Below are 24623 nucleotides of genomic sequence, written 5' to 3' on the forward strand. Positions count from 1 at the left end.
TGCCTCAAGATAGCAAGCACCTCGTCCTCCTCAATCTGTATAGGTTCCATGACCTCACTACTTCTTTGCCTTATTTCCATAGACTCCATGCCAGTTTTCTTAGTAAATACAGACGCAAAAAACCCATTTAAGATCCCCCCCCCCATTTCTTTTGGTTCCATACATAGTCGACCACTCTGAAACTCTTTGGATTATCCTTCACTTTGACTGCCAAAGCAACCTCATGTCTTCTTTTAGCCCTCCTGATTTCTTTCTTAAGTTTTTTTTGCACTTTTTATACTCCTCAAGCACCTTATTTCCTCCCTGTTTTCTATACATGTCATACATCTGTTCTTTATCAGAGTTCCAATATCCCTTGAGAACCAAGGTTCCTTATTCTTATTTACTTTGCCTTTAATCCTGACAGGAACATACAAACTCTGCACTCCCAAAATTTCTCCTTTGAAGGCTTCCCACTTACCAATCACATCCTTGCCAGAGAACAACCTGTCCCAATCCACACTTTTTAGATCATTTCTCATTTCTTCAGATTTGGCCTTTTTCCAGTTTAGAACCTCAACTCGAGGACCAGATCTATCTTTATCCATGATCATGTTGAAACTAATGGTGTTATGATCACTGGAACCAAAGTGTTCCCCTACACCCACTTTCGTCACCTGTCCTAACTCGTTTCCTAATAGGAGATCTAATATTGCATCCTCTCTAGTTGGTACCTCTATATATAGATTTAGAAAACTTTCCTGAACATATTTTACAAACTCTAACCCGTCTAGACCTTTAACAGTATGGGAATCCCAATCAATATGTGGAAAATTAAAATCCTCTATTATCACAACTTTATGTTTCCTGCAGTTGCCTTCTCTGCAGATTTGCTCCTCCAATTCTCGCTGACTATTGGGTGGTCTATAATACCACCCCACTAATGTGGTCATACCTTTTTTGTTTCTCAGCTCCACCCATATGGCCTCGGTAGACAAGCCCTCTAATCTGTCATGCCTGAGCACTGCTGTAACATTTTCCCTGACTAGCAATGCCACCCCCCCACCCTTCATTCCTCTGCCTCTATCACGTCTGAAACATCAGAACCCTGTGAATGATGATAAACCTGATTCTGATACGGGTCTTTATTGTGGACTGAGAGTGGGAAGAGGGCCGGGAGACCATAAGACACAGGAGCAGAATTAGGTCATTCAGACACTCCAGTCTGCTCCGCCATCCCATCATGGCTGATTCCGGATCCTACTCAACCCCATACACCTACCTTCTTGCCATTCCTTTGATGTCCTGACTGATCAGGAAACGATCACCTTAAATATACCCACGGACTTGGCTTCCACTGCAGCCTGTGACAGAGTATTCCATAGAGGGGAATCATGGTAGGGAAAAGGGGAAGGGAGAGGGGAGGGAGTGGGAGACATTCTGTAATGATCAATAAACCAATTATTTGGATTCAAATGACCTTGCCCTGTGTTTCAGGGTCGTGTGTGTCAGCACCTGTGCCACCCCCTGCACCAGGCACATCTCCGTCTCTTGTCCCACACCCCTCCCGTGGTGCTCCACCCTCACCATTCTCAACATCCTCTGTTCCCACCTGATTTACAAACTCGCTCTCTGCTCCACGTTGACGAATACAGTACTGTGTAAAAGTTTCAGGCACCCGTGCTATAAACATGTGCCAGAAGGGTTTCGGCCCGGAACGTCGACTGTTCTCTTTTCTGTAGATGCTGCCTGCGCTGCTGAGTTCCTCCAGCATTTGTGTGTGCTGCCATATATATATGTGCCAAAGACTTTTGCACGGTACTAAACCTGCATGAGAGGTTTTGGATTCTGAAAACACTTTCAATAACAATTAAGCTGTCTAATCCAACGGGGGGTATGGAGGGCTGTGATCCAGGTGCAGGTCGATGGGACTAGGCAGAATAACAGTTCAGCATAAGCTAAAGGGACTGAAGGGCCTGTTTTTGTGCTTATGGTGCTCTATAACCTCTCCATTTGCAGGATCTTGTTCACCTTCATCGTTACTTTTAATGACTGGTGATCTTATGTCGCTCGCATGCAGTGAGGACAGGTGTAACCTTCCACTGGGCAAGGTTAAACTGGATTTAGTGACAGTGTTTACCTTTGCTCCCAGGGTATGATGAGCTTTTTCCCTATTAATAGATCCGACGCAGAGCAAGACGTACACGTTTTCTGATCGTCACTCAATAAAATGGATCGCTGCTTCTAAAACCTGACGGAAAAGTCAATGCCTTCCGTTCATTGTGTTTGGGCAGAGGCTGTGGTATACGTGACACAATCAAGGGAACACAGGCAGTGTTGTCAGCACGTTGACTCTGCACTGTCAATGCCAGGCGCACTTCACAAAGGCAAAACTCAGTGGATTATCTTGAAATGGAAACATTTTGTGTACACAATTCTGTAAGCACAAAAATCAGCCATCCCTATTTGTCCTGATTACATCAGTTCCTTCCCTTTATAATGCAAACCAACTTCCCCTCCATTGACTTATTCCAAGGGCAGAAATGCCCAATACAAGGGGGCATAATTTTAAGATGATTGGAGGAAAGTGCAGGGGAATGTCAGAAGTGATTTTTTCCTCACAGAGAGTGTTGGGTGTATGGAATGCTCTGCTGGGTGTGGAGGCAGAAGCAAATACATTAGTGCCATTTAAGAAAGTCTTAGATAGGCTCATGGATGATAGATAACAGAGAAATTAGAGGGTAGTGGTCGAAGGGACTTATTCTAACTGTGATTAGTGGTGTTGAGCTCTGACCAGTGACCAAATGGGAGATCAGAAGCTTGAGAGAAGGGAATTTCAAATTTCATTCAGGTCCACTGATGGAGTATAAAAGGGCAGCAACTCACAGCAGTTTGTTTGGAGCTTTGACCAGTGACCTATCGGCGTTCGGGATTGACTAGCAAGAACAAATTAAAGGAAGGCAGGGGCAAGTGGTGCGGCCAACAACGCAGTGGCCATCGTTGGAGTGGACAGAGTTAGAGTGACTATCGTTAGAGTAGACAGAATAGAGTGGTGTTCGTTAGAGTGGACAGAGTTAGAGTGGCCATCATTAGAGTGGACAGAATTAGAGTGGACAGAGTTGGAGTAGACGGAGTTAGAGTGGACAGAGTTGGAGTGGCCATCGTTAGAGTGGACAGAGTTAGAGTGGCCATCAATGGAGTGGACAGTGTTAGAGTGGCCATCATTGGAGTGGACAGAATTAGAGTGGACAGAGTTGGAGTAGACGGAGTTAGAGTGGACAGAGTTGGAGTGGCCATCGTTAGAGTGGACAGAGTTAGAGTGGCCATCAATGGAGTGGACAGTGTTAGAGTGGCCATCGTTAGAGTGGACAGAGTTGAAGTGGACAGAGTTACAGTGGCCATCGTTAGAGTGGACAGAGTTACAGTGGCTATGGACAGAGCATGGATCAGTACATGGAACTATGATGTGGCCATTGCAGAGACTTGGTGGAGAGAGGGCCAGGAATGGGTGCTTGATTTTCCAGGGTTTTGACATTTTAGAAAAGATAGAGAGAGGTGAACGAGGTGGGGGGTTGTACTACTAATCAGGGACAATAGCACAGCTGGCTAATGCAGCATTTGTCCTCTGAGTCTTTATGGGTAGGAAGGGTGCAATCTCTAATGGGATTGTCCTATAGACCCCCAAGTAGCCTCTGGGACATTGAGGAACAGATATAGTCATAGTCATAGTCACAGTCATAGTCATACTTTATTAATCCTGGGGGAAACTGGCTTTCGTTACAGTTGCTCCATAAATAATAATTAGTAATAGAACCATAAATAGAAACATAGAAAATAGGTGCAGGAGTAGGCCATTCGGCCCTTCGAGCCTGCACCGCCATTTATTATGATCATAGCTGATCATCCAACTCAGAACCCCGCCCCATAGTTAATAGTTAAATAGTAATATGTAAATTATGCCAGTAAATTATGAAATAAGTCCAGGACCAGCCTATTGGCTCAGGATGTCCGACCCTCCAAGGGAGGAGTTGTAAAGTTTGATGGCCACAGGCAGGAATGACTTCCTATGACACTCTGTGTTGCATCTCGGTGGAATGAGTCTCTGGCTGAATGTACTCCTGTGCCCACCCAGTACATTATGTAGTGGATGGGAGACATTGACCAAGATGGCATGCAACCTAGACAGCGTCCTCTTTTCAGACACCACCGTGAGAGAGTCCAGTTCCATCCCCACAATATCACTGGCCTTATGAATTAGTTTGTTGTTTCTGTTGGTGTCTGCCACCCTCAGCCTGCTGCCCCAGCACACAACAGCAAACATGATCGCACTGGCCACCACAGACTCGTAGAACATCCTCAGCATCATCTGGCAGAAGTTAAAGGACCTCAGTCTCCTCAGGAAATAGAGATGGCTCTGACCCTTCTTGTAGACAACCTCAGTGTTCTTTGACCAGTCTAGTTTATTGTCAATATACAGGCAGATTAAGGAAAGGTGTAAAAACAATAGGGTTGCTGCCACAGGGAACTTCAAGTTCCCTAATATAAACTGGGACCTTCTCAGATCAACTGCTTTAAATGGGGCAGAATTTGTTAGGTACATCCTGGTGAGCTTATACAAACAAAATAAGTCCCAGATATCCCATCTCCCAGTCGCACAGTAGGATCATCGCCCTGTCTCAACATGGCTTGAACATTAATGGGAGCCACCTCTAAATTCTGTACTTTCATCAGCTGACAGGCTATCTGTATATTCGTATTTTCTAACTTCGTAGCCCTGCTCTGAGCCATCAATAGTGATTTGCTCAGAATAATACAGCGCTGACTGTCTTCTTCCAATTCATTCTTAAAACTCGCTATCATTTTATACTGATGTCTTATAATTGTGCAAAAAGACAGAAAGCATCCCGCTGGCTATCTTTTCTTTTGGGAAAAGCCAATGATTTAAGTATAGAAACAAAGTGATGTCCCATTTCAACCCTGACAAAATCTAACCTGTCAGACTAATCCACCGGCATTCCATAATCCGTCGGTAAATTAACAAGACTTCCAAAGCCTGCACTATTACCAGTCCACCCTGGGACTCTGCGGCTCTCATACTGAGGGTCCTCTCTTTTAAATAACCTCTTAAATAAATACATTTCTGCTTAAAAAGGCAGACCCTGCTCACAGCGCCAAATGTGATGTTCAACCAGGTTTGTGGGATTGGCTAGTGATACAGAAAGCACTCTGCGAATAGGTATATTAGTCATTAATTTACAACCAGTAAAAGTTCATCCAAACATTCATGTACCCAGGATATTTGAAACTGGGCACCAGGCATCTATCCAATGGGAAAAGCAGCTGCAGTTTTTAAACTAACCAATCACAACAACGTGACTTTCGGCAATCAGAATAAGGCACGCCCCAACAGGACGACTGCACATGGGTGATCCCCATTTAACTAATTATGCGACTTCCAAATCCCATCGGCTGCACCAGTGATGACTTGGTGTTATACTAAAGGGGGTGAATACTTATGCAATCAATTATCTAGTGCTTTATATTGTGATTAATTTAGATCACTTTGTAGAGATCTGTTTTCACTTTGACACAAGTGAGGCTTTTTCTGTTGATCAGTGTCAAAAAAAACCCAAATTAAATCCATTGTGATTCAATGTGTAAATCAATAAAACATGAAAACTTCTGGGGGGGGGAATTCTTTTTATAGACACTGTATTTATACTTATTGTGCTTTTTTGAATTATTGTATTCATTAACTTTTGGGGTTTTTTTTGTGCTGGATTGGATCTGGAGTAATTTCGTTCTCCGTATACTTGTGCCCTGGAAATAACATTAAACAATCTTGAATCTTTAAACACACAGTCTATTTTCGTGCACAGTGATCGTTGTGTTGCTGTACCGAGGGAATGATTAGGGTTGTGCAGGTTGGTTCAAGAACCCAGTGGTTGAAGGGAAGTAGCTGTTCTTGCACCTGGTGGTGTGGGACTTCAGACTTCAGCGACTGCTGCCCAAAGGGAGCTGCAGAAAGATGGCATGTGGGTGGTGAGTATCCCTGATGATAGACATTGCCTTCTTGAGGTAATGCCCGCTGTAGAGGGATAGGACTGTGTTGGATTATGTCACAGTCATATAAGACTTCAATGAGGCATCATTTGGAATATTGTGTATGCCTTTGGTCACCCAGTTAAAGGAAAGATTGTATTAAACTAGAAAAGTCTGGAAAGGATTTACCAGGACGTTGCTCAGACTTGCAGTCTTGAGATACAAGGAGAGGTTGCGTAGACTAGGATTTTATTCCCTAGCGTGTAAGAGATTGAGGAGTGATGTGATAGAGGTATGTACGATCATGAGGGGCATGGACAGGGTGGAAGGATATTTTTCAGGGAGGGATGCTAAAAACAAGAAGGTTTAAGATCAGCATTGAAAGGTTTGAAAGGGACATCAGGGGCAGCTTCTTCACACAAAGGGTGGTGCATATTTAGAAAGAGCTGCCAGAAACAGTGGTTGAGGCAGGCACATTAGCAACACTTAACGGCCATCTAAATAAGTACATGGGTAGGAGGAGTTTAGAGGGCTAAGAGCCAAACATGGGCAGATGGTTTCCTACCAGATAAGGAAAGGACTGGACACAGTAGATATGGAGAGGATGTTTTCGTTAGTTAGAGAGTCTAGGAACAGAGAATGATGCCATTTCCCTTTAATACGGAGATGAAGAGGAATTTCTTCAGCCATTATGGGACCATAAGACATAGGAGCAGAATTTGGCCACTTGGCCCATCGAGTCAGCTCCATCATTTCATCACGGCTGATTTCTTATTCCTCTCAGCCCCAGTCTCCTGCCTTTTGCCCTTATCCCTTCATGCCTTGACTAGTCAAGAATCTATCAACTCTCCTGTAACTATACCCAGTGACTTGGCCTTCACAGCCGCCTGTGGTAAAGAATTCCACAGATTCACTACTCTTCTGCTAAAGAAATTCCTCCTCATCTCTGTTCTAAATGGAATTCCCTCTCCTCAGAGGCTGTGCCCTCCGTCGTTAGACTCCCCCACCACAGGAAACATCCTCTCCACATCCACGCTATCGAGAACTTACAACATTCATTAAGTTTCAGTGAGAACCCCCTTCATTCTTCTGAATTCCAGTGAGTCCAGTGTCATCAAATGCTCCTCATACGAAAAGCCTTTCTATCCTGGAATCATTTTCGTGAACTCCCTATGAACCTACTGTAATGACAGCACATAAGACATAGGAGCTGGTGGTGTACTGGGGGAATTCATTGCCACAGAGGAGGCCAAGTCATTGTGTGTTTTTAAGAAGAGATTGATAAGTTTATAATTCCTAAAAGGGTTAAGGTTAACAGGGATAAAGTGGGAGAACTACAATAGAATTGTAATTCCCACTAGGAGTACTGTGTTCCCGGAAATTCTGCTTTTGCCAGACGGAGCAGAGGTGCTTGAAAAAGTGTACAAATATGAGAAAGTCTGCAGAAGCTGGAAATCCAAAGCATCGCACATACAATGCTGGAGGAATTCAGCAGGCCAGGCGGCATCTATGGAAAACAATAAACAGTTGACACCAAGACCCTTCATCAGGTTGGGTTTCACCAAGGTAAAGGAGGAACATTTCTTATTATGTCCTTATGTAGGCTGCATTGGGAGCATTACAACAGATTTGCAGGAGTGTTGCCTCACCTGGAAGGACTGTCTCGGGCCCTATTCCTCCTCATTTCTGTTCTAAAGGTACGTCCTTCTATTCTGAGACTGTGCCCTCTGGTCCTAGACTCCACCACTATACGAAACATCCTCTCCACGTCCACTCTACCTAGGTCTGACGCTCTGCGGTGATGTTCTGTGTTCTGTTGCTTTCTTCCAGAAGGACATTTCCTACAATGCCAAACACATTCATAGTCCTTAATGACAGGCAGCACATCACGACCTTGCAATTATCTAATTATTTCCTTTGAAGAAGTCAGCTCTGAAAAGGGTTTGAGATAATGTAGATCAGAATGAATATTATCATGCTGTGTTGAAATGGGCAAACCATTAAAGACTCCAAGGTCATTACCATTTCAATGAACTTAATTAGACAAGCATTGTTAAAGTACAATGTTTTTGTGCATTAGAGCATGTGAGGAAATAAGTGAGCCTTGGGCTACTGGGAGTTCATTTCTAATGAGTACTAATGGATATAGAGTCAATCTTTAGCGGTAGAGAGTGAAGTTTATTTTGATGGACTGTGACTTTGTATACAATATAAAGGTAGTCACTGGGGTTACTTACAAGTCATGCCACATCTTCAGTTCATCTTTACAACTCTTTCACTATGATGTGCTCCTCAAGGTAGTACATTTCAGAATGAGGTTTAATATCACCGGCATATGTTGTGAAATTCACTAAGTTTACGGCAGCAGTGCAATGAAATACATGATAAATAAATACAGAGAAAAATACTGAATTACAGTAAGTATATATATGTCTATTACATAGTGCAAGAAAAAAACAGAAATAAAAAAAAGCACTGAGGTAGTGTTCATGGGTTCGATGTGGATTCAGAAATCAAATGGCAGAGGGGAAGAAGCTGTTCCTGAATCGCTGAGTGTGTGGCTTGGCTACCTCCTTCCTGATGGCAACAATGAGAAGAGGGCTTGTCCTGGATGGTGGGAGCCCTTCCTGAAGGCACCGCGCCTTGAAGTCACACTTGCATGTGATTTGAATATACCGCAGGCAGCGTGGCAGTGTAGAGGCTAGCACATTACAGCACCAGCGACCGGCGGTGAGCGATTGGGTTCCAATTCCCGCTGCTGCCTGCAGGGAATTTGTATCTTGTCCCCCTGACCGCGTGGGTTTCCTCCAGATGCTCCTGTTTTCTTACTTAGAAAATCTATGGATTATGTTCATTAACACAGAATTAATTACAGGGTAGTTAACATAGAATTACAAACTTATCTTAGCATAATTCCAAAATTATATTAACATTATATGGTAACTTCTGATATGGTATACATGCTGAAGGTGCTTTTTTCTTTGTTAAATGTGTTTGTATACATGGCAAAACTATTCTTGACTCCAGTAACTGCCTTTACAGAAGTGTTACGTAAACGGCAACAATGAATATCAGTCGAGACAGGTTATATAAAAACAACCAAACATTTATTAAACACGTATAAACAATAAGGGGAAAAAAACAAAGGAAAACTTTAACCGGAAGTTAACAGATATGCAGCCGTTCACCAACTCGCCACTTGGCTCTGGTTCTTAAAGCATTAAATGCGAAAACAGTTCTTAAAGCGATACAGTCAGATATAGTTCTTAAAGCGATAACTTCGAAAGTCCAACAGTTTTACACATTCAATTGGGAGAGACTTCTCTGGAGAAGGATTTCTTCACAGACACACCTTTGCTGCTGGTTCTGTCTACAGGATTCACGATGCCAAAAATAAACGGTTTAAATCGACTGACCTTAAATTCCTTTAGACAGAGAGAGAGAGAGAGCACCTTTTTGCATGAACTCATTGCTCTTTCTGGCAAGAGTTATCTCGATACAGGTACTCCTCCAACGAAGACTCAATAAGGTCGATTCTTTACTAAACTGCCAAACGATGCCGACTTCTCTCGATCCTTCGATAAATTCTTCACTCTCCCTTCAACTGTTGAAATTGAGTAAATTGGCACATCCAGCCACAAATTTCCAGTCCAAATAATAAGGTATTTTACAACAGAACGCACAACCGTTTCAAAAATGAAACCGCGTCACCAAAAACAAACACGCAACAGAAATGGAGATACAGCACGTTCTACCTGGAAATCTACAAACTCAAAAAACATACTGCGTCACCTGGGTCGACCCTTATATAGTCACGGGGCACATGTCATCACATGACCTCACACCGGCGGGAAAATCACATCAGGTGACCTCCAAAAGACCATTACATCATTCTCACTAAAATAAAGCAGATCTCCTTGAGCATGTAACAGAAGCTCCACCGCATCAGTGAGCTACTTGTTTTTCAGAGTAGCCGGCTGGTGGTTCAGAGAAGGTGAGTCAGCCTGTTGGTCCAAGAGAGTCAGGTCAGGCCAGCAGGACGAAGGATTCAAGTCAGGCCATCAGGCCGAGGGATTTGTCAAGCTGTTGAGCCAAGGGATTCGAGTCAGGCCATTGGGCCGAGGAATTTGAGTCAGATCATTGGCCGAGGAATTCAAGTCAGGCCTTCGGGCTGAGGGATCCAAATCAGGCCTTTGAGCTGAGGGATTCGAATCAGGCCTTCGGTCCGAGGGATTTGTCAGGCCATTGGGTCAAGGGATTTGTCAGGCCGTTGGGCTGAGGAATTTGTCAGGCCATCGGTCGAGGAATTCGACTCAGGCGGTTGGGCAGAGGGATTTGTCAGGCCATCGGTCGAGGAATTCGACTCAGGCGGTTGGGCAGAGGAATTTGTCAGGCCATCGGTCGAGGGATTTGTCAGGCCGTTGGGCTGAGGAATTTGTCAGGCTATCGGTCGAGGGATTCGACTCAGGCGGTTGGGCAGAGGGATTTGAGTCAGGCCTTCAGGCCAAGGGATTCGAGTTGGGCTGTCAGGCCGAGGGATTCAAGTCCGGTCATTGGGCCGCAGGAGAAGCCAGTTTGTGTTCGGAAGAGCAGATCATGCTACTCGGAGGCACTGGATTTGGTGCCTTAGAGTTGGCATGAAAGCAGCATGTAGTGAAACCATGAGTGACTGTCTTGGGCATTCCTTTTGTGATCGCAAGACCCTGTTGGACATTGATTGCCACAGGCCTGCTTCCCTTGTTTGGTGGGGAGGCAGGTAGTGAAGCAACAGTGTCGCCCCAGTTTTATCGAGGACTAGGCCTCCAGCTGTGGGCTTATGTTGTAACATGGTATCCAGGCTCTGCAGGGGGCGGGATGCCCTTTCCTGTCAGTGTTGGATCGGTGGAATTATAGCTGGGACCTGGAATCAACGTTTTGTGGGACTTGTCACTCAGGGTCTTGGACTAAAATTGTGTTTTCTTACGTGAGTATGTTTTTTTTTTCTCGTTATTTTGAATGCGTTTGTATGTTTTTGCACCTTGGCGCCAGAGGAACACTGTCTCATTCAGCTGTATCCACGTAGGGTTTGAATGACAATGAAACTTGATTGACTTGATTTGATGTAAAAGAAAACTCCATCTGCACGGCAGCAAAGACTACATGTGGGGGAGCTTTTCAGTTACTTCTTGACCGCACATCCGTGCAGCTAAGAGGGACCAGTGGTCATAGTCAGAGTCCTAGACCATGGAAACAGGTCCTTTAGTGCAACTCATCCATACAGACTGTGTTGCCCTGTGGACTTGTCCCATCCATGGTAAACCACACATCTTGTGCCGGTGTAAGGGAGAGTTGCTGGGAATGTCGGGAGAATTGATATTGGAATGTGAGCTGGCCTAGCCTTGATGGGCCGTATTGCCTACATTTGTCTGTGTCATAGAGTGATAGAGTCATACTACACAGAAACAGTCCCCACAGCCCAACTCCTCCCTGCAGACCAAGGTGTCCACCATTTGCCATTTCCAATTCACTCGTTACTTTAAGGACACCGTGTTCCTCAGATTAGGAGGCATATAACTTCAGCATTCAAATCCAAGTGTAGGTTGGCTGAATGGGGCCTCTCTTGGCAATTCCATTATTGTCCCTTTAGCATTTGTATTTTCACTACCTCAGTTTGCACCTTTCTGTTGCCCAAAACCATAAAACATAGGAGTAGAATTAGGCCATTTGGCCCATTGAGTCTATTCCACCATTTAATCATGGCTGACTTATTTTCCCTGTCAGCCCTGCCTTATCCCTGTAACCTTTGATGCCATTACTAAGAAACAACCCATCAACCTCTGCCTTTTTTGGCCTCCACAGCTGTCTGTGGTAATGAATTCCACAGATTTACCCCCTCTGGCTAAAGAAATTCCTCCTCATCTCTGTCCTAAAGGGGTGTCCTTCTATTCTGAGGCTGTGCCCTCTGGTCCGAGACTCTCCTACTGAACATAGTGTCGCGGTGTGTGTTCGCTGGAGCCAGGAGCAGAGGAATGGCAGACTCCGTCACGGCGGGTGCTGACAATGACTCAGCTCAGGTGCGGGGATGGCTGCCTCTGTTACAGTGAGTGCCAGCAATGACTCAGCCCACAAGCGGAAGAGGAAACAAGAGGTTACACACAGGAATACCAGCAGAGCATCCCAGGCATAGCCAAGCAACACTGCGAGACAAATCAGTCTCCACAAACAAGGACTCCACTACAGTGCTCAACAGGAGTCCCCTTTAAATAATCACAGAAAGTGGGAAACCCATGCCAGTCACAATTAACTTGACAAGACCAAACATAAAACACCAGGGTTTAATAGTAATTACAGGTGCTCGAAAAACCAAAGCCCAAGCCTCTCTGACAAGCTACAGAGGCCTGCAGGGCTCAGGGCGTTAAGAGGGTGACGGAGCTGCGGAATGAGCTGCCAGGGAACGTGTTGGAGGCAGGCACAGTAACGAGGTTGAATAGACATTTGTACAGTTACGTGGATGGGAAAAGCGTAGGAGCTCAGAATCAGAATCAGGTTTATTATCTCCGGCACTTGCCATGAAATTTGTTGTTTTGGGACAGTAGTACAGTGCAATACATAAAAATGTTGCTATAAGTTACATAAAAATATGAAAATATAAATAAGTCGTGCAAAAGGAGAGCAAAATAGCAAGGTTGTGTTCAAGGACAATTCAGACATCTGATGGTGGAGGGGAAGAAGCTGTTCCTAAAACATTTAGTGTGTCTTCAGGCTCCGTAAGGTGTCACTGATGTTCAAAGTTCAAAGTAAATCTTATTATCAAAGTACATATATCACCAAAAACAACACCGAGATGCTTTTTTCCTGCAGGCATACTCAGCAAATCTATAGATAGTAGCCATAATAGGATCAATGAAAGATCAAGACAACACACTATGCAAATGCAAATACAAATAAATAGCAATAAATAATGAGAACATGAGGTAATGAGATAAAGAGTCCTTGAAGTGAGATCATTGGTTGTGGGAACATCTCATTGGGATGGGAGAGTGAGTGTCGTTCAGGAGCTTGATGGTGGTGGGGTAGTAACTGCTCTCGATGGGGAGAGTTGTACCCATGGTGGAGTTCACGACTTCCTGCAACTTGTTCCAATCCTGTTCATCAGCCCCTCTATACCAGGCCGTGATGCTACCAGTCAGAATGCTTTCCACGGTACATCTGTAGAAATTTGCTTTGGTGACATACCTAGTCTCCTGAAAGTCCCAATGAAATATACTCACTGAGATGCAATTGGATCAATATGTTGAGGCTTGAAGGTCGAGGATCAAAGATGGCAAGTGCAGGAGTTGGGGCCCAGTATCTGCAACCCTGCAACTGCGAGTCCTGGTTCAATAACTGCAAGTCTAAGAGTCCAGGGACAAGGACTCTGGAGGCAGCCTGTCCTGGGGTTGGAGGGGTGTGTGTGTGTGTGTGTGTGTGTGTTGGGTGCGAGAATGTGTGATGATACTTACTGTCTGCCTCCAGCACGTCCTTAGGTTGTGTTGGTTGCTAATGCAAAAGATTCGTTTCACTGTATGTTTTGATGGACCCGTGATAAATCAATCTGAATCTGATGACTAAAAAGGACTTGTTAGCAAGGAGTTTGTATGTTCTCTCCTTGACTGCGCGGGTTTTCTCTGGGTGCTCTGGTTTCCTCCCATATTCCAAAGACATGCTGTTAGGATGAGTAAGTTGTCGACATGCTGTGTTGGCGTCAGAAGCATGGCGACATTGCAGCTGCCCAACACGATCCTCGTGGATTTGATCTGACCAAACAACACATTTCGATGTTTGTTTCGCTCGACGTGTACAAATAATATTATCTTATAAAATCTCTTGTCTTATTGTGAATGATTGAGAAGGCTATGAGTCAGTGACAATCAGATTTGTCTTGCTTTGGGAGAAAGAAGACAGGAACTAGATGATCCTAATGTGGTGGAGAGTATATTGACTGGTTACGTCTTGGCCTGGTATGGAAACATTGCCGCCCCGAATGGAAAATCTTACAAAAGTAGTGGATATGACCCAATCCATCGTGGATAAAGCCCTCCCCACCATTGAGCGTTGTTGTAGGAAAGCAGCATCCATCATCGGGGATCTCCACCATCCATACCACACTCTCTTCTTGCTGCTGCCACCAGGAAGGTGGTACAGGGGCCTCAGAACCCACACCACCGGGATCAGGAACAGTTATTACTCCTCAACCATCAGGCTCTAGAACCAGAGGGGATAACTTCTCTCAACTTCACTTGTCCCATTACTCACAAACTATGGACTCACTTTCTGGAACTCTTCATCCCAATTTCTCGATATTTAGTGCTTATTGATTTTTGTTTGTTACTTACAGTTTGTTGTCTTATACACATTGGTTGTTGGTCCATCCAGTTGGGTGCAGTCTTCCATTGTGTTCCTTGGAGTTACTGTATTTGCCTGCAAGAAAACAACTCTTAGGGTTGTATATGATGACATATATGTACACTGATGACAAACTTACTCTGAACTTGGAATATAAACTGATTTTCTTGCCCAGAGGAAATGGATCAAGTAATTTTTCTGTTATTATAACGATTTGTATAAGGCACAAACCTTTGGATTTGGAAAGAAACTGTGAATACTGGAGAAACTCCTCTGGATGGAATATAAAAATGGAAAATGCAGGTCAAAGAACAAGTGTCAGGGAATCATTCTGACACTGAGGAACACCTTTTCCAGGACCAGGGGATGGTGTTTGGAGTGTGACCGCTAGATGGCGATGTGGGCAACACTTTGCTATGACACCAGATCAGGCACGGGAATGTCAGAGGGAGAACTGGGGACAGAGAGTAAAGTAATACAGGCTTTTCGGCACACTCTGGTCATGCCGACCAATAAGCACACATCTATGATAAACCCATCTACGTCTACGCCTGGCTAGAGAAAAAATATCCATAAACTTGAAAGAATGCAGAGAAAATTTACAATGATGTTGCCGGGAATTTTGAGGACCTGAGTTATAGGGAAAGGTTGACTAGGTTAGGATTTTAGGAGCAGGGGATAATGAGGGGAGGTTGGATATTATGAGCGGTATAGATAGGGTAAATAGACTGCATGCAGGCTTTGGCTCCTGAGTTTTGGAGAGACTAGAAATTGAGGTCATATAGGTGAAGCATGAAAGGTGAAATATAGAAGGGATTCCGAGGGGGAAAGTCGTCACTGAGAGGGTGGTGGGAGTGTGGATCGAGCTACCAGAGGAAGTGGTGGATGGGGGTCCAATGGCAACATTGAAGAGGAGTTTGGATAGGTACATGGATGGGAGGATTAAGGAGGGCTATGATCTGGGTGCGGGTCCCAGTATAACTCACCACGGTCCTTGCATTTTATTTGTCAGAATCAGAATCAGGTTTAATGTCGCTGGCACATCATGAAATTTGTTAACTTTGCGGCAGCAGTACACAGAAATAAAAGCTATAAATTATAATAAGTGTAAAAAATAAATTAAATAACTCGTGCAAAAAGGGGAAAAATTAGTGAGGTAGCATATGTGCTTTCATTGTCCATTCAGAAATCTGATGGAGGAAGAGAAGAAGCTGTTCCTGAATCGTTGAGTGTGTGTCTTTGGGCTCCTGTACCACATCTTCGATAGTAGCAATGAGAATTGGCACAGCTCTGCAATTTCCCTGTAATTGTTGCACCTTATTCAGCAGTCTCTTGACGTGTTACTTCCTAAACATACTTATATCTGGAATAATCAGCCTGAATGGCACTCCCAGTGTATCTCTGTGTGTTTAACAATAATAAACTGACAGGAATTATGTTCTCCTTGCCAACAGACCAATATCATGCTGTAACCTCATGACTACTTATTCCAGCAAAAACAACGCTGATTTTCATATCGTTGGTGAAATTACTGATCAGGACTGAGGGACAGAATTAATCTCGACTTGGAAAGTCTGGGATTAAATAAAGGTTGTCAGGCAACACACATCAAAGTTGCTGGTGAACGCAGCAGGCCAGGCAGCATCTATAGGAAGGGGCGCAGTCGACGTTTCAGGCCGAGACCCTTCGTCAGGACTAACTGAAGGAAGTGTTGTCAGCGTGTCTTTGACAAAGTAAAGATCAGAATCAGGTTTAATATCACTGGCATATGTCGTGAAATTTGTTAACTTAGCAGCAGAGTACAATGTAAAACATTGTTTATACAGAAAAAGTCTGTGAATTACAGTAAATATGTACATTAAATAAGTAGTGCAAAAGTAGAAATAAAATAAAAGTATTGAGGTAGTGTTTGTGGGTTCGATGTCCGTTCAGAAATCGGATGGCAGAGGGGAAGAAGCTTTTCCTGAATCACTGAGTGTGTGCCTTCAGGCTTCTGTACCTCCTTCCTGACGGTAACAACGAGGAGAGAGCATGTCCTGGGTGATAGGGGTCCTTAATGATGGATGCCACCTTTTTGAGGCACCGTTCTTTGAAGGTTTCTCGGATACTACGGAGGCCAGGGCCCATGATGGAGCAGACTGAGCTTACAGCTCTGGATCAAAGTCAAAATCAAGTTTATTGCCAGATGCACAGATACAGTACATGGATTCACATTGAACGCAGCACAACACAGCACAGTCTCTTCAGTCCACCTTTCAAACTACTCTGAGGTCAATCTAACCCTTCCCCCTCCATTTTTCTATCATCCGCGTGCTTTTCTACGGGACCTTGAAAAGCCCCTGTGGCTCCGTAGCGTGACTCTATTACAGCATGGGGTGTCAGAGTTCAGAGTTCAGAGTTCAAGCCCGGCCCACAAGTAGGTTTTTTCCGGGTGCAGTTTCTTCCCACAGACCAAAGATGTAATGTTAGTTGGTCATTATAAATTGTCCTGTGTGGTTTGAAGGGCCTGAAGGGTCTTGTCCATGCTGTACTGCTAAATAAAATAAGTAAATAAATAAAATGAAATAAACCAGCCTCTACCTTGCCCCCTGGCAAGGCAAGTGCAATGAAAACCTTTCTTGTATCGCAGACACATAACATCAGGATTCACAAGAAAAACGTAAACTAGAAGTACATTAGAGACAATTTTTGCAAGCAGACACAATCCGAACAGAAGCAGCACACACTAAAATGCTAAAGGAACTCAGCAGGTCAGGCAGTATCTATTAAACAGTCGATATTTCAGGCTAAAACCCTTCATCAGGATTCATCAGGGAGAAAAAAACAAAGATCATTTAATTGTTGGAGGAGATACTCATCCAACTAATTTTGTATCTGGTGACATATATGCACTTTGATAATAAATTTGTTTTGAACGAACTTGGGGGATGGGGGCATCAGCAGCATCGGTGAAGGAAAGAAGCCGACAATGTTTTGCGTTAAAGCTGACGGCAGAAAGGCAAGATGGCTGACAAAGAGAGGAGAGGAACAAGAAGGTGGTTGGTGTAACTGAGGAGGGGTGTAACTCCTGCCTATCATCTAATTGATTCTACCCTCCCGTCATCAAAAGGTTCTTTAATCAACAATGCCAGCTCTTTTTGCCTGACACTGAAGAGAATTGAACTCTTAGTCTTGTTCCTCATCCAAGCACAGCACTCTGCTTGCCAGCAATCTAAGAAAGGACATGTTAGCATTGGAGAAGGACCAGCAGAGCTTCATGAGAATGATCCCAGGAATGAAAAGGGTTAACTTATGAGGTAACCCCCACCCCCACCTTCAGCATTCCCCATTTCCATTTCCCTCTTTCACCTTACCTGCCGATCACCTCCCTCTGATACTCCTCCCACTTTTCTTTCTTCCGTGGCTTTCCTATCAGATTATCTCTTCTCCAGCCCTGTATCTCTTTCACCAATCAACTTCCCAGCTCTTTATTTCACCCCCTCTTCTCCCGGTTTCACCTATCACCTTGTGTTTCTCCTACCCTCCCACTACTTTCTTACCCTGACTCCTCATCTTTGGTACTGAATCCCCTGACCCTGCTCCTGAAGCAGACGTCATTATCAATGCTCAGAAGAGGTTCCGTGTGCAAATCTGCACGGAGCTTGCCCTGATTAATTATACATCGGTGTTGTTGTTGTTTGATGTCACTGAGTCAGCTTACTTTCATTTTCAGCAGAAATGAAACTTAGTTGAGCCCAGTCATATAGTTTCAGTTACTGAGTATCAGTGGTTAATATCTCAGTGCACTGTACTGCTCAGAGTGGATCCCTCCGCGTTACAGTGTAGTTGACGACCAAAGTGAAGCAGAGACTTGGGTGACTTTCCATTTGGTGAGGTGGTGCAGTCAGGAGGACTAGAACAGCTTCTGAGCCCAGTCAAACAAGTGTCCTTTGGATTGAAGAAGGACCAAGCCATGGCAGAAGCCCCTGTGAGCCAGGACATCCTTGGTTCAAGGTCGTCCAAAGGCAAGGCGACAAGACCCTCTATGCTCAAGGGACAACACAGAGATGATCGAGACAGTCTGGAAGAAGAAGATCTGGACAAGGAAGATGAAGTATATCTGAACGAGGAAAGGGAGTACAGCCTAGTCAGAGACAGCAAAAAGAGTCTGGACGAAGAAAGTGAGGATGAATTTGATGAGGAAACCCAGCTGAGCCGCGGTGAGAACACAGATGATGCCGAGGTTCAGCTGCCTGAGATTTCCTTCAGCTCCTCAGAATCAGATGAGTCTGAAGAGGAAGGTGACTCCAGGGATCTAGCGGTGAGATCGAAGACCAACAAAAAAGGGGACAACGGTAAGCATCAGAGTCAAACCTCAGTAACTGCGAAGAGATGAGCTTAATGGTTGTTTTGAGGAGAGTTGGTTGGAGGGAGGGGAGACTGAGGTGGGACAAACAGCTGAGGGTTGGTGAACATTTCAGAAACAGAATTAGAATCACAATCAGAATCACGTTTGCTATCACTGACATATGTTGTGAAATGTGTTGCGTTGCGGCAGCAGAACAGTGCAAGATGTAAATTTACTGTAAGTTACAAAAAGAAATATGTAACAAATATGAAGTGCAAAAAGAGAGCAAAGTCATGAGGTAGTGTTGTTAGGTTCATGGACTGTTCAAAAATTGGATGGCAGAGGGGAAGAAGCTGTTTCTGATTCTTTGAGTGTGTGTCTTCAGGCTCCTGGACCTTTTCCCTGATGGTAGCAATGAGAAGAGGGCATGTCCTGGGTGATGGGGGTCCTTAATGACAGATTTCAAGATCTCCTTTCCCCCACACATACTGTATTTTCTTCTACATCTGGCTCGGCAGGGCGAAGAATCAGGCATTTGGGATGCCTGAACATCACGGGAGTGTTGCCCCGAGAGACCGATAAAGTGGTGGGAGAGAGGTAGACAGGGTGGAGAAGAAAGAGGATGGGATGAGATACTCTATAACCTCCCCGGCATCAAGGACATTGTCAAAAGGCGATGCCTCAAAAAGATGGCATCCATTGTTAAGAACCTCACCACCCAGGACTTGCCCTCTTCTCATTGAGGGAGAGAGGGAGAGAGAGGGGGAGGGAGGGAGGGAGGGAGGTTGGGGTGGTGGGGTGGAGATACGTCTCTACAAAGGAGGTGTAAGGCACTCCTTCCCTTTGCCAGCCTGCAGGTCACCCTTGGCAAGGTGTAGCATCAAACCCACCCACCCCCCCACCCCTCCTAAAGACACTGCCCAGAAGAAAGCAATGCAAACCACTTCAGTAGAAAGATTTGCCAAGAACAATCATGGTCATGAGACCGTGATCACTCATGTCTTGCGTCACAGCACACGATGATGATGTCATATAACACAACCCATAATGATGATGTCATACGACATGGCACGTAGGGATGATGATGCCTGATGGGAAGGGGATAGAAGAAAGAATGAAAAGGGTGGGAGGGTCTTTGATTATGTTGACTGTTTTTCCAAGGCAGAAGGAAGTGTAGACATAGAGTCCATGGAGTACAGGTTGGCTTTCCTGATGGACTGAGCTCTGTCCATATCTCTCCGTGGTTTTTTGTGGTCTTGAGCAGGGCAGATGCCATACCAATTTAAGACGCATCTGGAAGGGATGCTTTCTACGGTGCATCTGTAAAAATTGGTGATGGACAATTTGGACATGTCAAATAGAGTATGTAGTGGTTAGTGCGACACTATTATAGGGCCCAGAGTTCAGTTCTGGTATCTGTAAGAAAGTTTGTACGCTCTCCCCATGACCATGTATGTTTATTCCAGGCCCTCCAGTTTCCTCCCACAGTCCAAAGACGTACAGCCATGTAGGTTAATTGGTCACAGTAAATTGTCCTGTGATTAGGTGGGTTGCTCTGCAGTGTGGTTCGTTAGGCTGGAGGGGCCCGTTCCATGCCATATCTCTAAATAAATTAGCATTCTTAGTTGCTGATGAGATTCCTTGGCCAAAGTGTCCACATGTCTACATGAACCAGGGCAAGCTATGGCTGACATTTACAGTATTTTTAATTGATAACAGCCAAACTCTGTTTTTCAGAAGGGAAGAATATTAGCAAGATTTTGAAGTGGTTGTCATCGTGTATGGCTAGTTTATTTTCAGAATTCCGGTAAGTATTGATCCACAGACTTCCACAGACCAAAGTTGTCTATTGTTAAAAACACTAAGCAGGCCAGGCAACATCTGAAGAAGAAACAGTTAATGCAGTGGATTCCAGTTAATTTGGACACATCAGCACCAGTACATTTTGGCCCAATTAAGTAGCTGACCAAATTAGCTGAAGTTTCATGGAAATAGTTTAAAAAGGACAAGCTACGTTAACGGAGTAACAAATTATGTATTTAAATGAAATTCAGAATAAATTAGAATACTACCAATATTACTACAATACTCTAAAACTGTATTTGTTCCTAAGAGTTATCGACAGAGAATTCATATAGTGATTCTCTTTTGATTGTGTATAAATGAGCAAAATCAATGTGGGCACCTAGTGCAGATAATGAACTGCCTCCATTTCCTTCCTGCATGAGGTAGTATCAAAAATTACTGCTTTTTAACTTGGGGTCTGTCAGAACAAATGAATAACATAACACAAGCATACACAACAGACACTATATACAAACGTTTGTGAAAACTGTTCATTCTAAGCACGGTGTAGAGTCCAACGGCCACACAACGGCACATACCTGACACTAGTTAGAAACTGTTCAGCAAAAGTTGCCTGCCCCAACTAAGCAGCATAGTGCACCAAATAAGTGAAGAGAATCGCGGCTAAATTCTTGATTAGTTTTTGTTCTTTAAGAGTTGTCCCAGATAAACAGCTTCCCCAATTAGCCAATGGCCCGGTTAACCAGAATCCGCTGTACTTCAGTCTGAAGGCCCCTCATCGGAATAGAAGCCAATGAGTTAGTTTTAAGCACCGACAGGATAGGAGTGGGATACAGAGGACAAAGGTATCGTCTCTGATTACGAGGCTAAGGATGCCATGGTGACATGCTGTGAGTAAAAGTCAAAAATCAAGTTTATTGTCATGCACACGTCCACTTTAAGCACAGGTGCAGAGTACTTGCAGCAACTTCACAAGAAAAACATAAATTTACACAGTTTTTACAAGAAAGAGCACAAATAAACAAAGAAAAACACTAAGTCAATTCTTGTACAAAGCGATGAAAGAAATTATAGTGTTGATAAACTGAAGTAGTGATTGTAGTAACTTCTACTTTGAAAAAGGAACACTCGGCAATTTCATGCCCAAGAAACAACTTTATCTCAAACTTCAAAACCGTTATGTATATACAGAGGCTTTCACAACCCGTACGGCATGGCAGGCACACTATATACAAAGCCCACTGGAAGTAAACCCCCCCCCCATTATCCTAATTAGTATTAACTTACTTTTAATAATGCTCACATTACAACACTTCTCCCCCTTTAAAATCCAACATTTCCAAATGTAAAAAACTAGGAAATAAAAACAGTGGTGTTATTAACTTGCGTACCCCTGAAAACTTATACTAATATCTCAGCAACAGCTTATCAGTACAAAACATCAGGAAAACATGACAGATTCAACATTCAATCTAACAACAACAAAAAAGAACTGTCCCGTCAAAGATTCAGTCTGTCAGGAGGTTTACGAGTGCGCTGTGATCTGCGCACTACCCCCGGTGACCCAGCAGGCACCGCTGGTGAGGGTGTTTTGGGTGGGTCTGGTGTTGGGGGCATGAGAGGGGTCTGTGTGTCTGTGTGAGAATGTCCATCCTCCTCAGGGGACCCCGACCCCTCTGCCAGCATCTCTCCCTCTGGCAAAGTCACTGGTGGACATGCTTCCACCGTAGTCTGTCTCACAAATGGAAACTCCATGGAACTGCCTGCCTCTGAGCCGGTATCATGACGCAGGCGCATATGGTCCTGATGCCTGCTGAAAACACGCCCATCAGTCAGCTTAACAACATAGGAGACGGGACCACTCTGTTTAAGAATAACCCCAGACAGCCATTGCTGATTGTTTCTCACATAGACATTGTCATCCGGTTTTAACAGTCTCTCTGACGCACGTTGATCATGTCCCTCCTTCTGCTTTTCCTGCTTTCTCTCCACTTTCGCCTTCAAAACTGGATCAATGGGAGCTGCTCACCTTGAAAACTGGACGGGCTCAATAATGCCCAGCCTCTGTAAACAGTCCAGCTCCTCCTCGACTTTGCCCTTCATGGCATAGGGCACCGACCTGGGCTTAAAAAAACATGGTGTAGCCTCAGGGTCGACATGGAGTTTCACTGTCACGCCCTTCAGTGCTCCTAGCTCGTCCCTGAAAACGTCACTGTACCGCTGCAGAATGTCCTCCGTCGGGTGTGCATACTTAATTTCATGCCAGTTTAGCCGGATTTTGCGAAGCCAATCGTGACCCAAGAGACTGGGTCCCCCGCCCTTAGCTATCACCAGCCTGGCTTCAGCATTCTGACCCCCGGCTGAGATATCCACATGTAACACCCCTAAATGAGGTATGGGCTGCCCCGTATAGGTCCCAAGTTTGAGCTTTGACGATCTAATGGGAGGCTGGTTGGACCCTCATGTACTCCTGTAGGTCTCCTCACTAATGACTGATGCAGTAGCCCCTGAATCAATCTCAAACTTAATGTCCTTTTCCATGACAGTGACTGTGGCATAATATGGTTCAGGTGGTTCCTCATCTGTTTCCACTGCAAACATGTTGTAGGCACACGCTGCCTCTTCATCTGCTTCTTCTAGACGGTGTGTGGCTGCCTGAGCCTGTCGAGTTTTCCCCTGCCCAGGCTTAATCTTACCCTTTAAACTTCTGCACTTTTTAGCTAAATGTCCCTTTTTGCTACAAGCATGGAAGACAGTGTCTTTGAATTTGCAATCATTTGCATAGTGCGTCCCTCCACACCGGAAATAGTCCACCCGCTTTGCCTGTTAACTGTCTCCCTCCTGACTTGGTGCACTGCTGATGACTGCAACTCCCCATGTCCTTTCTGAATATCCTTGACATTATTAGCAGCCATCTCCATGTCTTGGGCAATCTGCTGCTGCTCCCGCTCGAAACATGCCGACACGTCCACAAGACCAGTTCACCTCGTCGCCAAAAATATGTGGTAACTTCTACTTTGAAAAAGGCACACTCGACAACTTCATGCCCAAGAAACAACTTTATCTCAAACTTCAAAACTGTTATGTATATACAGAGGCTTTCACAACCCGGTACGGCATGGCAGGCACACTATATATAAAGCCCACCGAAGTTAAAAAAAAGGAACGGAAGTAAAACCCCCCTATTATCCCAATTAGTATTAACTTACTTTTAATAATGCTCACATTACAACAGTGATTAATGTTGCTCGGGTTGGTTTAAGAACCAAATGATTAAAGGGAAGAAGCTGTACCTAAACCTGGTGGTGTGGGAGTTCAGGCTTCTGTACCTTCTGCCTGATGTTGGCTGTGAGAGGGTGTCATGACCTGGATGGCGGGGATCTTTGATGTTGGATGTTGCTGTTCCTCTCCATGACTTGTGCTGCATCGGGTGACAACCTTGCCGTTTCTTTAGCATTTGTCTGCTTTTTTTTACGAGGCTGAGTCGCTGGCTTGATGCTCAATGCATGTAGATCCTACTAATGGTGGGGAGGAATGTGACCATGATGTACTGGGCAGAGTCTACTTCATTCCTTATGTTCCTGCGCATTCATCTTGACTTACCAGACCATGATGTAACCAGTCAGAATACTTGTAGCAGTTTATTTGTGGAAGCTTGTTCGAGTATTCGGTGGCTTGGTGGGCCTTCTTAAAAGAATACTGAATGATAGAATTAAGAAAACCATTGGTGGCTACTTCATGATTTGCAAGGGAAGATGCGAGTGAGGAATTAAACAAAGGAATGTAAAAGCTGTGAAATGCAGGGCAGAGATGTTCCCGAGAGCTAAAAGCAAAACGAGAGCATTGGGAATGCCCAGCAGATCAAGTAAAATTGAAATTGAAAACCTTTCGGATGGGGTGGCACAGTAGAGTAGTGGTTAGTGCAAAACTTCACCCACCGGTGTCTGTAATGAGTTTGTATGCTGCATGGGTTTCCTCCGGCTACTCCAGTTCCAAAGTTCAAAGTAAATTTTATTATCAAAGTACATTATTTTACCATATACAACCCTGAGATTCATTTTCTTGTGGGCATACGCAACAAATCTATAGAATCTATAACACAGAC

At 44.4% G+C, this 24623-nt stretch overlaps 1 protein-coding gene and 1 long non-coding RNA gene across 4 annotated transcripts in view; one reads left to right on the forward strand and one right to left on the reverse strand.

Moving 5' to 3' along the window:
• Positions 1 to 8191: 8191 nt before the first annotated feature.
• LOC134347217 (uncharacterized) lies at positions 8192 to 17944 on the reverse strand. Its single transcript, XR_010018109.1, has 3 exons — positions 17739 to 17944; positions 14376 to 14460; positions 8192 to 8859 (listed from the first exon to the last, which is right to left on the reverse strand). It is a non-coding gene; the product is annotated as an uncharacterized LOC134347217 (long non-coding RNA).
• A 188-nt stretch (positions 17945 to 18132) lies between these two features.
• Positions 18133 to 24623, forward strand: part of LOC134347212 (probable ATP-dependent RNA helicase DDX60) — a 172994-nt gene continuing 166503 nt past the window's right edge. For all 3 annotated transcript variants that reach the window (XM_063049505.1, XM_063049507.1, XM_063049506.1), the window contains exons 1-2: positions 18133 to 18719; positions 20450 to 20519. In XM_063049505.1, the coding sequence (XP_062905575.1) occupies positions 18338 to 18719; positions 20450 to 20519 (452 nt within the window). In that variant the 5' untranslated portion in view covers positions 18133 to 18337. The remainder of the gene's footprint in view (positions 18720 to 20449; positions 20520 to 24623) is intronic.

The sequence above is a fragment of the Mobula hypostoma genome, chromosome 5 (genome assembly GCF_963921235.1).
Source record: "Mobula hypostoma chromosome 5, sMobHyp1.1, whole genome shotgun sequence".
Lineage (NCBI taxonomy): Eukaryota > Metazoa > Chordata > Chondrichthyes > Myliobatiformes > Myliobatidae > Mobula > Mobula hypostoma.